Genomic DNA, 17,433 nt, shown 5'->3' with positions numbered 1-17,433 from the left:
CACATTTTCAAAGATCAATAAACTTTAAATTCTAATGAATATTTATCACTGGAACAGGAAGACTTTTTAAATATCCAAAACAACATAAACAACAAATAAATGAATTATAAAGTCTCTCTAATCAAAATTGTCCCTCAAAAAAATGAGACCAAAACACCAGACTGAAGACTTTTATCATCCAGTTTTTGGTAGAAAAAGAGAAAAACAATAAACCGTGCAAAATGGAAATTTCATGTGACTGATTTATTGCGACTGGCTGATTTCATGTTAAAAGGGCTTGCCATATGCTACAGTGTCTGCAAGCCTGTGCTGTCATTGTGCAGAAACCCTGTATGGATTAATGTCCTGCAGGACGTACCAACAAACCAGCCGTCATCGCATTTTTCCATGACACTGACGAGATCTCCCTCCTGCAGCTCCAGCTCGTCGTCGTTCTGAGGCACGTAACTGTACAAAGCCTGGAAACTGGAGCGGCGACACAAAGAGCACTTTGTTAAAACCAGCAAACCGGCTAGCGCTAATTAAAGGATGGGGGAGGGGCTTCAGCTGAAACATGCAAAAATTAAAAATTAAAAAGTGAAAGTGTAAATAAATGTCACTCACATTCCACAGCTGAGACGGCTCGGCTCCGGGCTGCTGCTGTGGGACTGGGGTTGCTGGGAAATGATGAGACATTGTTTACTGGGGTGGGGGTGCAGTCTGTGAAGAGAGTCATTATGGTGGTGGGACAGGGTGCTGCAGTACCTCACTGAGGTCTCAGCAATATTCAAGATCTCATTACACACTGCCTCCTGGTGGGAGCAGGAGTCGCCAGAGAGAGACATACAAGAGTCCCAGAGGAGGCCGAGGTCAGGGAGAGGTTTAAGGAGTTAGAAAGAGGTGGGGGAGGGGAGTCCGGTACGAAGCAAAGGCAGGAAAAAACGGGGAAAAAGGGAGTAATCCATTCAAAGCCAGAAGAAAAAGTAGAGATGTTGGTGAAGCCCAGGAGGAGAGGAATGAAACACCAGAGTGGGAGCATGGAGACAGGAAACATGAGACCGTTAGTTCATTGTTACAGGATATTAGTCAGTGTGAGCATGCAGACTTAAAGGGAAGCTGGTGGCCACAGATAGACGTTTAAAGGGACAGTATTATGTTTTCCAGGCACATAATGCCATTTTATAGCACAATCAAAGTAACCTTCAGTTTTCATTAAAATGTTATTTAAAATCTGACTTAAAAACTCCTGGTCTCTCTGAGACTCCGCCTTCAGGAAGTTATCACGCTGCTCCTCTATTAACCCTTTTCACCAGTATTTCACTGAGAAGTATCTCCTATAATGAGCTCAGCAGGTGTCTGCTAATTGCTGCTGGCTAGTCTGAAGGAGCTGAAGGACTGCTCTGTAAGGTGGAAGCTTGAAAACCACAATTATGAGCTAGAAAGAAATAATTGCAACTTTCAAAATCATAATTTTAGCTTTCAAAGTCATAATTATGAGATTAAAATTATAATTAATGAAATAGAACGAAATTATTTTGACTTTTAAAGTCAATTTTGAGATAGAAAGTTACTTTGTTTATCTAAGGAAGGTTGCATAACTATAACTTTGAAAACTAAAATTATGACTTCCTCGATGGCAGGGCTAAGTCCAACCTGGCATTTTGCACCACTGAATGGTTCCCATAGAGCAGGGATGTCAAACTCCAGTCCTCAAGGGCCGCTGTCCTGCAACTTTTAGATGTGCCTCTGCTGCACCACACCTGAATAGAATAATTAGGTCATTAAGGCTCGGGAGAACTGATCTACACAAGGAGGAGGTAATGAAGCCATTTCATTCCAGTGTTTTGAACCTGTGGCACATCTAAAAACTGCAGGACAGCGGCCCTTAAGGACTGGACTTTGACACCTGTGCCATAGGGATTAAAGGATTTCTGAAATGTGCATGAAAGACTCCAGGTTTGTTTGTGACGCGGGAAAAACATGACAACATGATGGAAAGCTGAAAAAAGTCAATTTTACATAATGCTGCCCCTTTAAGACAATAATTCATTTTCTTCCTAAGAGTCACATAAAGCTGGTTTATATCAGATAGACAGTTTATTTGTTCATTTATTAGCATCAACCAGTAGTTTCCACCAAAGTGGAATAAGCAATAATTCAATTAATCGCATAATGAATTAAAATGAGCTCAATAATTTCCATTCTGATTATTCATATTTTTTTGAAGGGCAATTTTGTCAGCTGCTCCCCTGAATTTTATAAGCTTAAAATTATACACAGAAAACGTGTCGCTTGATCATCCAGAAGCCTCATGCAGCCTCCAGGTTAATATAACGGACACAGACATGTACAGGAGGCAGCATAAAGATTCAAAGTCATAATTACGAGCCAGAAAGAAATAATAGTAACTTTCAAAATTATAATTTGGGCTTTAAAAGTCATAATTATAAGATATAAATCATAATTATGACTTACAAAGTCATAATTATAATGTTCGTAAAGTCATAATTATGAGATTCAAAGTCATAATTCTGGCTCTCAGAGTCACAATTTTGAGAAGGAAAGCAATAATTATGAGACATAAAATTATAATGTCTTTTAAAGTCATTATTTTGTCTTTCAAAGTCAAAATTCAGACTTCCTTTTGGGCTTTTATTTTTTCTTTCATGGCAGAAATGGGCTTCCATACACTATATATATATTTTTTTTTTTTACATTTATTAGGACATGCTTTAGAGTGCAGCATCTCTTTAAAAACATAAATATGTTTAATTTTATTAGTCATCTGAAGGATGGTTTTTGATGCTTAGGAAGAAAACAAATCAAGATTTTCCCTAAATGTCAAACTTTTATGGATGAATTGTTTGTTGTCAAACATGAGGCACAACTTAACACATAATGGAAGTTAAAGGTGAAGTGAGTTTAACTGCATTTTGATCAAAGATCAGAGATTTTCTTACCGCAAATGAGTTAACGTTGTTGTTCTCCTGGATGTCGTACGGCATCACAGGGCTCCTGGAGATCCGACCCAGATGGTCGGCCTCGTTCTTCACAAACTGCAACACACACATCACCAACGTCTTTTAATGAAAGTTTAGTTGACTGAGCTGAAACCTGTCCGAACCCCACGACAACCTCACAGCAGATTTATTCAGATAGGGATGCAAGTTATCAATTATTGAATTAATCTGAAGTTGATCAACTAACGACTAACAAATAAGCTGTCATTAAAAATCTGAGTTTTCTCTTGTACCAAGATGGCTGACCGTATTTCCATATAGTTTTCCTATGCTGAATTAAAAAGATATCTTTATTTTTAATATTATTTTGTGTCAGCTATTTTAAATACTGACTGAATAAACAGAGGAAAATGTGGTTTTCTCACGTAAATATAGATAATGATAAACTTACTATTTACAAAATATAAGAAAACAGGAAAAACAAAAGATGAAAATAATGAAGCATCTGAAACACTTAATACAGAAGTACCATTAGTGTTTGTTCTTCAAGGAAAGTTAAAACTTCGCTCGATTAAATGGATTTACTCACGAAAGACCTCAAAATCAATCTTGCTTTTTTGGCGCCATGTTTTTCCCCTCACCACTAAATTCACCGCTTTCCTTTTCATCACATCCTCACCTTTGAAACGTATCAGTTTCTGAATGAAAAGTTGCAGCTCGGCTGAATATTAATGTGAATCTTAAGGAGCTTATCGTTCATATTTAAAAACAGAACCGCATCAAGTGCACCGGACTCTGTTTGGGCCGTTGCTCTTTCCCCGTTCTGGTCCGGCTGCCATCTTAGTAGTATCAACGGACTCCCTGCTTGAGGATGACCAGCAGCGCCCTCTGCTGGATGAAAGCCAAACTACAACACTAAGAGAAGATCGAAGCGGCCGTTCTTAGTGAATCGATTGGAACTAATTTTGACCTAATAAACCATTAATACACAATTAATCGTAAGTTGATTAATTGTCTGCATCCCTAATTAAGACGCATGAAACCTATAAATGGTCACCTGAGTAAACTTCCTAGCTAAACTATCGATGCACAGGAAGTAGTTAGCATTTCCTGTTAGCGTCAGTCTCTCATAACTTGTCTTGGCAAAACTATTTTTAATATCCTCATGACAGGAGTTGAACTGGGACTTTTCTTATTCTGCTGAAAGTCTTTCACAGCTATGAAATGCAGGCACACACACACACACCCACGCACACACACACACACCCCCGCACACACACACACACCGCAAAACCACTGAATGTTAGTGAACACACAACAGCATGCATTCCGCTACAGACTCGATCTTCTGAGAAGACCAGCAGAACTCTGTGCAGCTACAAGTCAAACCCACAGTGCCTTGAAAAATTATGCACACCCCTAAAACTTTTCCACATTTTGTCACGTTAAAACCAGCAAATTCACTGTTTCTTCTTCATTTGAGGTTTTACGTGATAAAGCAGAAAATAGTGCATTTTTGAAGAATGGAAGGGAAAATGATGAATTGTTTTTTAAATAATGCAAACGGCGGAACAAATGCAATAAATTTTTTGTATAAACCTGCAATTACAAAAACAAAAGGGAATGATGCAACTAGCAAAAAGAACAGGAAGTATGGAACGCTGCAAACTCGCTCCACAATAGGAAGTCCTCCAAACCACTAGGGGGAGTCTGGAGTAGGTAACGATACCTACGTAAAGATGTTCCTGTTCTATAATATTGTAAATGACACGAAGTATGACACTCTTTTTCTTCCCGTCTCTAATTTAATCTACTTTAGATTTGTAGTTGTAATTAGTACTGCAATTAACAACTACTTTAATATTCAGTTAATCAGATAAAATATTTGGCATGTTTTTGCAGATTTTTGACTCACTTAAGCTTTGTTTATATAATAGAAATACATTAAAATATGCAAATTAACAAATCAATTCCTTTTTTGAATAAGAAACTATATATTTTATTGCCTAAAATGCTGTAACACAACATTCTCATGGCAACATATTTCATATTCACTGGGTTCAGAGGTTGTGAATACTTTTCCAAGGCGCTGCAAAAGTGATGAGCACACATCAGAACCACATCCACAGCTACTCTAGGGAGGTCAAAGGTCGTTTTGCAGTGAACACCACACACCATGCAGGTGGTACCTCTGCAGGGCTACTCTGTCTGCTGCCCCGGGCCGCCCGGCCCCGCTCCCCCTCCGCGCTCTCCCCCTCGCTCAGCCAGCCTTCAAGCACCGGCCCGCCGCTGGGGCTCACGCTGCGCGACAGGAAGTCCTCCCCATGCGGCGGAGTGAAGGTGAGAAAGGGCGTGGCCGAGCCGGGCCTGGGCGGGTGCGGCGGCGGCAGCGGGGAGGCGGAGGGCGACGCCATGGGGGAGACGTAGGGCACGGGGCTGGCGGAGTACGGCGGGGGCAGGTACTCGCCCCAGCGGTAGGAGACGGTGGGCGGCGGCGGCAGGGGGGGTGTCGGGGCGGCAGGGGGGCTGCCACCACCCACGGTGAGAGAGATCCACTCGGAGGAGACGGCGTGAACCTCAGGCGAGACGGAGCGGCGGGGGGAGCGGGGCAGCGTCAGGGGGGAGGTGGTGAGGCGGTTACGATACAGCTTTTTACACAAGATGGAGGGAGCAGAGCGGGAAATAAAAGATGAGAAAAATTCACCAAAACAACAACAAAAAAGAGAGATGATGGGAACACAGAGAGGATAGAGGGACATAACGAGACCTGGGCGATTTAAAAATTATATCTCCATTTTCTTTCAAATGTTTTTCTAAAAATTAAAATTGCAGAAAGTGGATTTTTGTTTTAAGTGTTTGTTGTCTGTCTATCTCAGTTCTACGGCACAGTATTAAGGCCAGGCTACAAGACTATTTGTTTATTTATAAGAATAAAGTCATAATATCTGTAGGGCTTGACGATATTACTGAAAAATGTATCATGATATAAGTGTTTCATATCAGTCGGTATCAATAATTATTGACTAGATTTTTAGTTTTAAATATCTGAAATTCTGCCAGACTGGTAGCGTGGCCTTTCCTGTTTGATCCACAGTTTTTTTATTTTTTACCAGTAATGAGCACAGTGTCGAAAAGTTTACACTGTTGCTGCGCAAGTTACTCAACAAACCGTTGCTAGGTAACCACAAGTTACTCAAAAGGTTGTTGCTAGGTAACCAAGAAGTGAGTGAGCTAGTTGATTCCACCAACTTAGCTTCTCTAGTTGTGAGAGGCTGAGCGGCTAAAGCATTTCCTCTGCCTACATTTCCCAGAATGCTCAGTGAAGATTATATATATTGAATATTCAATCAAACGTGTTATCTTTTGATATTGATCATGTGTCTGTTGCGATATATACTGTTATTTTTTTATTGCTAAAAGTCCTGCTACTGATAATAATCTGAAGCCGATGTGTTAAAATATTTATTATTTCCGGTTCTGTAAAACCGATACCAAAGTATAACTTCACAAAATTCTCATCTAACCCTGTCACAATAACAAATCATCCCAGAAAATGTTGTGATAAATTATTATATTGTTGTTTTGAGACAATTTTCAAGTAATAGTAATGCAAGTTCATTTCTCAAAACTAAGAAACCTTAATTTGGTGAAGAGTACATAATATTGGAACAGGTAGGTTTTTTTAATGTCCAAAATAAATAAACAAAACAACCAAAAATAATAATAAAATAGAAATAAAAATCACACACAACTGAACATATGAATAAAACAGATTAAGAAGTCTCTGTAAATAAAATTTCAGTTAAAAAAATGCTAATCGTCAGAGTGGAAATTATTGAGCTAATTTTAGTTTATCGTGTGATTAATTGCTTATTGTGACAGGTTTATTCTCAAAATCGCTCATTTTGATTTTTTTTTCCTCTTTTTCTACTTCATCCTTCTAATCGTCCGCCTTTATTTTTGTAATAATATGACTTTATTTGCATAATACAAGAACAATTTTAGCTTGGCCGTTATATTTTGTTGTAGAATTTACTTGAATTCAGAGTCCAAATAAATAGCTTTAAAACAAGATGGCCGCCCTGGACCATGGAAACCCTCAGAGTGCATTGGTGGAAAAAGATCCAGATTTTCCAAATATTAAAATGTTAAACATGTATTTATCGCCCAGTCTTAAACACGACCCAGACGAGGCTGACCTGCGGCGAGGCGTTGGTGCTGCGCTGCGGCGAGTGGCTGACCGGCGGGTCCGGGTAGTCCACACCGTTCTTCACGCGCGGCCGCTTGTGGACTTCCACGTAGGTGACGGGAAAGATGCCCTGCCGATTGGTGCCGGAGATTTTCCCCTCGTACCAGTTCTCATCCACTCTGCGGATCAGCGTGATCCGCTCGCCCTGCAGAACCACCAGGTCGGGTCAGAACGGTTCTGCTTCAGTAATATTATCAGTACCACAGACAGATGATTCACCTTCCTGAAGGACATCTCCACCACTGTGTCTCCCTTAAAGTTGAAGCGGGCGAGCGCTTCTCCGTACTCCAGAACCTGGACTGGGGCGCTTTTCTTTGGCTGGGCTTTCTCTGTTGGAGGCAGGAGCTGCAACATAAAACCATTAAAGGTGATTTATCGTACGTTATGATAGATCTGTGGGCAATACAAAACATGTTCAGTACATTCTTTGCAAAAAATTTCAGTTTTGACTGCTGTAAACCCAGAGGAAAAATAAACTGGTGAAGCACCGTTTGACAGAAGGAGGCAGGACTGTGAAGGTTTAGGATAAAATATCACAGAACTAAACAAAGTTACAAGAAAATGTCAAAATTCACACAGAACCCTAAATAACCCATTTAGACATCAGCAAAAAAAGTTGATTTAAGGGTTAGTTACACCTATTATTCTTGCTTGAACAGGTTAGGACAGGTCTATGGTCTATACAAAACATGTTCATTAAATTCTTCTTGCATAAAATCATTCTTAAATAATGAGATTTTAGTCTGCTCAGTTCCAGAATGAGCTGCTTTATGGCCTCTTGCCACTTTAAGTCCAAATAAACTGACCCCAACTGATGCTGAAACTGGCTGCAAACAGATGCGCAATTATGCAACTGTACATCTTTGAAAAGCAGAAGTGGAGCCCCCTGCATAATCAACAGGAATGCAGCAAACGGTTTCTGGTTTCTTAGCCAACTGAACCAACCTCAACGTAACTTCGTGGGAAAATGCCGACTCTTCCATGATGTTCGCCTTCATACCAGTTCTGATCGACTTGTCGGATTATGTACACAATATCCCCCTTTTGAAACGGTAATTCCCTGAAAAACACAAACAGTAAATTTTATTGGCTTAAAGTTTTGAAAAACGACTGACTATTGTCATTATTCTGATGATTTTCACCTACTTTAGGCTTTCTGCTCTGAAGTCAAAGCGTGCCATGGCTGGAGTTCTCTGTGTAGAAATGAAACTTTTCAGTTTTCTGGATAAAATCACGAGCAGCATCATTAGTTTATCAATAAAATTCCAATATATTTTAATCAGATTGTTCTTTCTGGCTCTTAAATGGCACATAGTAAAAGAAGATCTTCCTGAGTCGTGGTGTGACCTTGATATGTTTTTATTTTCAGTTTTGACTTAAAACAAACTTCTATCTTCCTGAAAAGTTACTCTTAAGTTAGTTTTGTCTTATTTCAGGAGTACTAAAATATTTTCACTAAAACCCAGACAGAAATATTTATTTATCAGTGTGCAGAAAGTCCCCCTCCTCCGTCTTCCTGCCTGCAGCGGTGATAAGACTCGACCCTGCGTTGTACCTCGACGCCTGATTTCCGTTTCTCTGCGTTATCTGTGATGTTGAGCAGGTCTCCGAAACGCTCGTTGGTGATGAACTGGTGGTGCGTCGGTACAATCCCCGTGTGCCTCCGCGCCGCGATGTCGGCCTCTTCCTGTTCCCGCTTCAGCCGCCGCTGCTCCTCCAGGATTTTCTGTCAGGAAAACAAAACAGCAAGCTGCATTTCTGTTGCTGATTTCTAAAAAATGTGCACACATTTTAGAGATGAATTCACCTCTTTGTCCCCATGACGCTTCCTCAACACTTCATCCTGGCTTTCCCCGTGAGCTGGGGACGAGTCTGACAGAAACAGCAAAATGATTTAATCGCTAACTTTAATTTAACAGCAATTTTAAACAAAAATTTTGCAGTCACCTCCTCAATTCCAGTCAACTGAATGAAAGGAAATACTATAATAAGCATGCACACATCAAATGACCAAAAAAACAAAGTACACTGCAAAAAAACAACAACACTTGCATGCAGACAGGGATGAAAACAATGACCAAATGCTGGAATAAATAAATAAAATTACAATAACCTCCAGTAAAAAATAAAAAATTTACATGAAATCATGAGAGTATTGATGGTGAGTGACCAATACTTCTTAAAAGTTTGCATTTATTTAATTAATTTATCAATTCCCAAACAGGAAATATCTCATCTGTTTGGGAAGGAAAGATTGGCGACGTGTCTAAAAGTAAAAAATGACGAAAAACCAAAATTAATATAGAAATGCATCAGTTACGTAAGGTTATAGTGAATATAAAATGTCTGTAAATCTCTGCTAACATGCCCGTTTTCTATGACGAAGGAAAAAAAGTCATTTCAAAACTTAATTGTAACCTATGACCCCAACTGCTTCATGTCTGCATGTGGTGAGCAGGTGGAACCAAAGTTAAATTTACTGTTTGTGCTTTAATCTTGGCCAAAAAGCTAATTCTGATGAGTTCCTTCTATCAATGTTGTGCTGCAGCTTTCTAGCGGTAAAAGCCAGCACCACAGCATGATACTGCCACCATCATGTTTCACATGAGGTATTGTGTTCATTTGCAACATTTGTTACATTTTCAGCTGCTGTGGTTCTCCTTCACACTGCCCTGAGTCAGATAATCCAAACTAATTGAAAAACCCGCTGCCCTCCTCACCTGTGGGGGCGCTGCACCAAGAACAACTGGAGAAAACAAAGAAGACGTGAAGCGCAATTTCTTCCTTCACCAAATGTAAAAAAAATGGAGTAGCGTCAGATTTTAGCTGTTTTAGGATTTCTCTGTCTTTGGTAAAAAACTACAAGTCATTCCTCCTGTTAGCACTAGACTAACGTGTTTGTTTTGGTTGTATTTACCCAGAATGCCCTGTGCTGTTGTCCACTTCCTGTTTTTGGAGTGGTCTCCGGTCTGCTTGGTGTTCAAACCTCACCAGGTTCACATCTCCAGGTCAATAAATCAATATTAGCGATTAATCACAGTTTTAGACTTTCTTCCCCACCAATGCTTTTCTGGATTAATGTCAGCACGTCCAAGGCGGCCATCTTATTTCACAAGCCTAACAGCTTCTTTTCTTGGAACATTAGGCAGAAGAATTCTTTTTTATTTTTGCAAAAAGAAAATCATAATCTTACAAGAAGACAATCGTAGTAAAGCGAGAGTAAAATCTTAATATTACCGGAGTAAAGTTGAAACATTAGGAGAATGAAGTAGTAACTTTATGAGAACTCCAATAACAAAAAAAAAATCATTTTCTAAGCATTATTTTTTTATTAAAACTAAATTCTCTCGCAATTTTAAGACGTTCCTCTGGTAAAACTGTGTCTTTAGTCTGACAATATTATGACTATAACAACCCAAGTTGTTTTGGTATTTAATTCCTAAAAGATGCAGTTTGAGTCACATTACAGGTGAAAAGTTTCAAAATGATGTTTCATCATCTTTTATGTCACAAAAACCAGGCGTTTTAGCAGCTTTCTCTTCATACTCTTAACGTTTGGCTTTTACTTTCATGTGAACTTCAGGTTAGTGTTTGCCAATATTCAGCAGGCATTTAAGTGTAAACTATAACTTGTAAAGATGTAATGCTTTCACAGCCTTCAGGACTCTAATCTGGTTTCCAGAAGATATTTATGTGTATTACGAAAGGCTTCCTGAACCTCCTACTGTCAGTGAAGTGTTTGGATGCGTGAAGGCCGTGGCCACAGCGCTGGTATTTAGTGTTTAATAATCTTAAGAAAAAGCAGCCTAAGACAAATGCACAAGAGTCTTCATAAAGGAGAAAACTGGTTTGTTTGCAATTTGCAGTGTATAAAGGATTCAATCATTTTGATTTTAAGTTGATAAGCTAAACAGAGTTAGCATAATGGTGCTAAAAACAGAGTTGTATACAGCTAAGCTATGTTAAGCTATCAGGCTAATTGTGTGGATAGAAAAATTAACTAGTTTTCTCTGCTAGACGGATTAGTGTGTTTTCTTTGGATAAATAAATAGTTTTGGCTAAATGTTCACTGTAATCTAAAGGTGTTTTCACACCTGACAGTTCAGGGACAAAATTGCAACATTTGTTACATTTTCAGCTGCTGCTGTTCTCTTTTTCACTGCACTGGCAAACGATCTAAACCCTTTCTTGGTGCAGCGCCCCTACAGGTGAGGAGGAGAACTGCATATTCTAATTAGTTTGGTTTGTTTGACATAAAAGAGAACCACACCAGCTGAAAATGTAGCAAATGTTGCAACTTTGGTCCCCAATCAAACTGGTTCTACCAGGAGGCGGATTATAGCGCAGGGCATTCTGGGTAAATTGAATTTGAATTTGACACCACTCCATTTTTGTTTACATTTTACGAAGGAGGAAGATGCGCTTAGTTTTGTCGTTTCCTTCGGTGGTTCTTGGTGCAGCGCCCCCACAGGTGAAGAGGGGAACAGGTTTTTCAAAGGGTTAGGATTGTTTGCCAGTGCAGTGAGAAAGAGAACCACAGCAGCTGAAAATTATACAAATGTTGCAATTTTGATCCCCAATTTAACCAAGTCTACCAAAGTATCAGGTGTGAAAATACCTTTAGACTGCAGTGCATTTAGATGAAATCGCAATTTTCTACATAATCTAGACGCCTGGATGAGAGTTCTCATTCACTGTGAAAATGGAAGATGGACAGTTCCCTGTCACTTGAACACACCACACAGACTGGAAATGAGAGGACGGTGGCGCTGCTTTGTGGAGGAGGAAGGTGAAGATCAATGAGAGACCACAGAGCAGTGAAAGGGATGGAGTTAGCGACCTCTATGGTGAGCTGCCAGTAGGTTCCCGTTGGCGTCAAACACCTGGCCGTTACTCAGTCGCTCCGTCCCGCCGCCCTCCAGCTTCTCCACGACCTCCAGGGAGGAGAGCCGCCGCGGGATGAGGGGCCTCTGGGCGCCCGCCGTCACCCTAGTGGCCAACAGCGTCCGTCGGGTTTGGTGCGGCTGTGGGTTCTTCCGTAACCTGAAGGGCGCCGGGCCCATGAGGAAGAGGTTTCCCGGCAGCATGGCCTTCCTCTCCGCAGCAGCCGGTGTGTCCTGCTGCCTCTCGTGGCGCAGGATGGTGGTGAAGCGGGTGTAGGAGGCCGGGCAGGCGCCTTTGCACTTGCTGGGCTTGAGGAGGAGCGGATGGTTCAGGTGGTGCAGGTGGTGGTGGTGGAGGAGCGGAGGGGTTTTGGATCCGCTGAGGATCTGCTCCACTTCCTGTCCATCCCCCGATGATGAAGCCACCTCGTCCTCCGGAGACGAAACCCTGGAGTTCCCGCCCTCCGCCGCAGTGCTAACGTCCGTCGTTGTGGCTTCGGTTGTCAGGAGCGCCTCGGCGGACACGGCGGACACCACGCGGTCGGGGCTGCGGTTCCGCCCGGAGTCCAGGGCGGGCAGTGACGACGAGCGGCTGGGGGTGGCGCCAGACCGGATCATCGTTTCGAACTCGCTGACCCGTGACGACACGTTGTCCCGTCCAACATTCCCGACCGACTTCTCTGCGTCGCTCTGGGCCGCTTCAAACAGCGAGGTGAGGCTGCGGACACTGCCGTGCGGGCTGCAGCCGACCGAACTGGGCCGCTGGATGTGATGCATGGAGCGGTACAGGCTGGAGAACCCGGACGCGCTCCGTCTCACCGCAGGGGAGACGCCCCGGTCCTCCTCTTCACCAAAACGCCCTGGGTAGATATCCTCGCAGCTGTGAGACTTGGGCTGTCTGGCGCCATCGGTCCTGCAGTCCTGGCTGTCACCACCGGGGGGCAGCAGCTTGGGCTTGAACTTGGAGGGCAGGATCTGCGGTATGCAGGCCTTGGCAGCGGACAGGGGCTTCTTACTCTTACACTGGTCACCTATTGCATTACTGGCAAGAACCGTTCGACTATTTACAGAGGAGCAGGGTGAAATTAAATAGCCATTCCCACCTTTATAATCCACTGGCAAGCATGCAGGACAACAGAATAAACAACATATTAGATTACAATGATCACAAAGTTTACACACAAAAACAGTTTGAGTCTGAGCTAAAAAACAAATTCCATCAAAAAGTGGATGAGAGGAAGCAGACTTGATGCTGTGAACATCAAGTAGATGTTTACTGCATGGTAAGAATGAAACCAGGAAGAAGTCGCTCTCTGGCAGGAAACTACGGTGGCCCTGAAGGTCAAACCACATCAGCAAATCACTAAACACAACGGCAAATTGAATATCACAACAAAATATTGAAAAACGCAATGACATTAGCGCAGCACGACTACAAATTAAGAAAACAAAGTAAAAAACTAAAAATTAAGGGTTTTCTTAAGAAAATTAAGAAAACACAACATTAAGCACAACACTCACTGCAGTCAGAATAATATCCGGTTCTAAAGCCAAGGTTTTGGGTTTCCCCCTCTTATTTTAATTGTGCTTAACACAATTAATGTTGTATTTTTCCATTTATAGTTGTGTTTAGTGATTTGTTGATGTGGTTGGAACTTCAGGGCCACCGTAGGAGCCTGTATCGTCGACACAACGAGGGAACAGACGGCGTTCAAACAGCGACATGCCATGAAATGTCATGTGACGTTGGAGGCTGTTTAAGCTAGCTAAAACTAAAGGCTAATCATGTTTATCCAGCTTCAGGCTCAGACTTTGGTGTGTTGTTGGAGGGGATTTTAGGTGATCGATCAACGCAAAATATAGAGTAATTGTGAAGTAGAAGGAAAAGGACTAAGGCTGAAACTCAGCTAATGGTTTAGTTAGAAGTGCTGACCACTGAAAACTGAAAACCATGCATAGTTTTCCTTCCACTTCACAGTTCTGTGCTCGTTTGTTATGGTCTATAAAAAAAATCCCCTTAACATAAAGTGAAATTTCTCCCTAAACTTTAATAAAATATGAAAAAGTTATAGTTTTTAACGTTGCTTTCATTGTTTGATGTTTGCAGAATCTGCAGGTGGAGCTGCTAGCACGCTGCTTCCCTGAGTTTGTGAATTAAAAATACCTCCTGATCCAGCCGCCCTGCAGTTAAAAAGTTGAAATCTGCTAGGAAAAGCTTGTGTCAGCGCCTGGTGACTCATGACTGCGATCCAGATGGTGCTGGGAAATGACAACACTTTCACGCGCTGCGAGGCTCCGCCGCGGGGCGAGGGACCGATCTGCCACATTCAAATCTGTCAGGAAAACACGCTGCGGAGGATGACTCTGCGTTTTATTCATGGCAGATGGAGAGAAAAGAGTCACTCCTGCTCAGGAATGCAGCACAGCTAGTCAGGGTTTTGTTTTTTGTTAACAAAGACTTAGGGCTGAAACAATTAATGGGATTAATTATGATTAATCAAATATTGAATTAACTCAATTCAAGCTTATTTCTATAGCACATTTGGGCAACAAGGCAGTTCAAAGTGCTTTACGTCATAAAACATCACAGAGTCACCAGTTGTGACTGTAATTCAGTAATCGATTAATCGCTAACTGGGCCCAAAAACAGCCATTTGGTGAAAAAAACCCAACATATTCAAAGCAGGGATTAAGTCTAAAATGACTGATCAGAAGTAACTGCCTGCTAGTTTAATTTTGAACAGGACCGAAACCATTAGTCATGATTAGTCGATTATTGAAATAATCGTCAACTACTTTAGTAATCGATTAATTGTTACCTGTACAAATTGAAAAAAAGCTGATTTGCTGATAGAACACAGTCAGAGTACCTAAGCCAAAAATTCACAAAAATATATAAAATTTGCATTTTGTCTCTAAATATGTTTTTGTCAAAATTCCTTCAGTTGTAAAGTTTTAGCTTCACTCGGTTCAGATTTACTAAAAGAATGCTTGGTTATTGCATTTCCTATTAAAAAAGGAATTGGATTATATGTTTATTTGTATATTTTAATGTATTTAAAATATAGTATAAAAAAAGGCTTATGTGGCTAAAAGAGAAATCTGTAGAATGTATATTTTTTATCCGATTAATCGCCAGAATAATCGATTACTAAATTAATTGTTAGCCGCAGCAGTTTAAATATTAGATGTTTTAACATTTTGTGACTGAAACACATGATGGAGAGTTTGGTTTCTGACTTCCTTTGGGCTTTTTTTCTCTGCTTCATGAGCAGCGAGTGACTCAAACAGCCCAGGTGGAGCCTCAGGCAGGAGCCTCAGGCAGGAGCTGCATGCTAGTCAGTTGACTGGATGGGTAATTTTTCACACTGCGTAGCTCCACATCTGCTTACGACAATTACCGTTTCCAGCACTGGGATTATGATTATCATGCAGTTCGGCTTTAAAAGTGGTAACTGTTGCATGTTTACTCAGCTCGGTACATTGGGTCAAAGTGTCCCCGCCTGGGATCTGCGCTCCCCTCTACCCCGGGCTGTGGCATTCCAGCTCCTGACCCCACACTGACAGCTGACTTCCTCATGCCCGCCCTCTGTTTATCTCACTGCTCTGTTTATCTCTCCTCATCCATACCCTCTCTGCCCGGAGACCGCGCCAGCTGGGCGGCAGCGGAGGGAAAAATCCACACGGTTGGGTTTCGAGACAACTTCAGACCCAACATGAGTCAAAAAATAAACAAGTGAAAAGATCCACAGGCACATCGAAATAAATTAGCGCACCATCAGAACGTTTATTTTGTTTTAGCTAGTTGTGGCAGAACGCAAAAAATTTTACAAAGTATTTTTTGGTCTAATTTCTACTGCAAACATCTTATAAAGTAAAACAAAACTAACCTACAAGTAACTTTTCAGCAAAAAATAGGAGCTTGTTTTCAGTCAATAATTCCTTATTAATAAAAAAAGTACTAGTTCTGCTGGCAAATTATTTCAATTGTAACATAAGGAAAATGTCTTACTATAAGCAAAATAATCTGTCAGTGCAATTAGAACTTGGTTGCTAGGTAACGGGCTGTGCTTGGCTGGCGTTGCTAGGTAACGGCGCGGGGCCCATTATCTGTGAAATAATCTGCCAGGGAAACTAGAACCTTTTCACCATTATTAAGGACTTATTAACTTAAAACCAGCTTCCATATCTTCCTGAAAAGTTACTTGTAAGTTAGTTTTGTCTCATTTCATATTTGCACTAAAAAGGCGACCAAAAACACTTTGAAAATGTTGTTTCTTTTGCAGGTGTATTAATGGTAGTTGAGTGGAAGGAAGAACTGTGGTAGAAAAATTGGAACAGGGATTCAAAGTCTGTTCTGCTAAAGTTGTACTTGTGCATTTATAATAAATAAATCTTGTAATAAATAAAAAAATAAATGTAAAACAACAAAAAAACCTTGTGCATTTATAACAAGTCATTTGGGATATTGGTGTATTGAACTGGAAGCTTGGCCAACACGATGTGATAAACGCATAAATCACCTTTTCAAAGTAGCTTCTTGCCAAAACAAGCTTTCAATCTCTATTGGTTGTGTACCTTTTGACCACAGTTTTTCCTTTCACTCAACTTTCAATTAATATGGTTGGATGCAGCTCTCTGTGAGCAGCCAGTTTCTCTGAAATTGACCTTTAATGATTTATTTATGGCAATTTGTGGAGAACACACGACATAACGTGACCTTTCTGTATTGGAATCCATTTTATTTTTATTCTGTCTTTGTGTGAGTCTATTCGCTTTAAGATTTTTCAAAAAGCTTTTATTGCCTTTTATTTTTCTGCTGTTGCACAGAAATTTGCCCATTGTGGAGACAATAAATTATATTTCTATTATTATCCCTGTTGCTAGTTGCACTTTCTATTCTAACACACTTTTTGCTTCCACTCAACTTTCTGAAACTGAAATATGAACTTCAAATATATTTCACTCTGTCCAAGATGAAACGTTTGTTTTGAGGGTTTTCAGTTTGACTTAAAGTTTGTTAAGCTGAATTACTAAGGAGAGAAATTTGTCCCAATATTATTGCAGGCAAAGAAAATATTTCAAAAATGGAAATTTGAGGAAAATGGATTTCAAAAATTAAACTCTGAAAAACTTCTCAATCAAAAAATAATTTTTGAGAGTCATAACGTATAATTTATGCAGCTCCATATATTTTCGGACATATTTTTTAATTTTTAAAAAATTTGAATAAAAAAATGAGCAAACTGCATAAATGTGTACAAGATTTTATGCTAAAATCTTGTTTTTTGATTGAGAAGTTTTTCAAATTAAAATTTTTGGAACATGTTATTTGCTTGTGATAATGTTGGAACTAATTTCC

The 17,433-nt window shown here is 40.6% G+C and overlaps 1 protein-coding gene across 12 annotated transcripts in view; it reads right to left on the bottom strand.

Annotated features, from left to right (window-relative positions):
* sorbs1 (sorbin and SH3 domain containing 1) overlaps positions 1–17,433 on the bottom strand; it is a 72,334-nt gene that overhangs the window by 5,386 nt on the left and 49,515 nt on the right. For 5 of the 12 annotated variants that reach the window (XM_032552546.1, XM_032552550.1, XM_032552549.1 and 2 more), the window contains 11 exons: positions 12,029–13,186; positions 8,996–9,060; positions 8,744–8,914; positions 8,335–8,381; positions 8,134–8,248; positions 7,408–7,533; positions 7,139–7,333; positions 5,129–5,587; positions 2,940–3,035; positions 604–791; positions 359–465 (listed from right to left, as the gene is read on the bottom strand). In XM_032552546.1, the coding sequence (XP_032408437.1) occupies positions 359–465; positions 604–791; positions 2,940–3,035; positions 5,129–5,587; positions 7,139–7,333; positions 7,408–7,533; positions 8,134–8,248; positions 8,335–8,381; positions 8,744–8,914; positions 8,996–9,060; positions 12,029–13,186 (2,727 nt within the window). Of the gene's footprint in view, positions 1–358; positions 466–603; positions 792–2,939; positions 3,036–5,128; positions 5,588–7,138; positions 7,334–7,407; positions 7,534–8,133; positions 8,249–8,334; positions 8,382–8,743; positions 8,915–8,995; positions 9,061–12,028; positions 13,187–17,433 lie in introns of those variants that run through there. The other 7 variants (XM_032552551.1, XM_032552552.1, XR_004337643.1 and 4 more) reach the window with 7 other exon arrangements.

The sequence above is a fragment of the Xiphophorus hellerii genome, chromosome 22, assembly GCF_003331165.1.
Source record: "Xiphophorus hellerii strain 12219 chromosome 22, Xiphophorus_hellerii-4.1, whole genome shotgun sequence".
NCBI classification, from domain to species: Eukaryota; Metazoa; Chordata; class Actinopteri; order Cyprinodontiformes; family Poeciliidae; genus Xiphophorus; species Xiphophorus hellerii.
The sequence above is the reverse complement of the archived record's forward strand: the minus strand, read 5'-3'. Positions and strand labels throughout refer to the sequence as shown.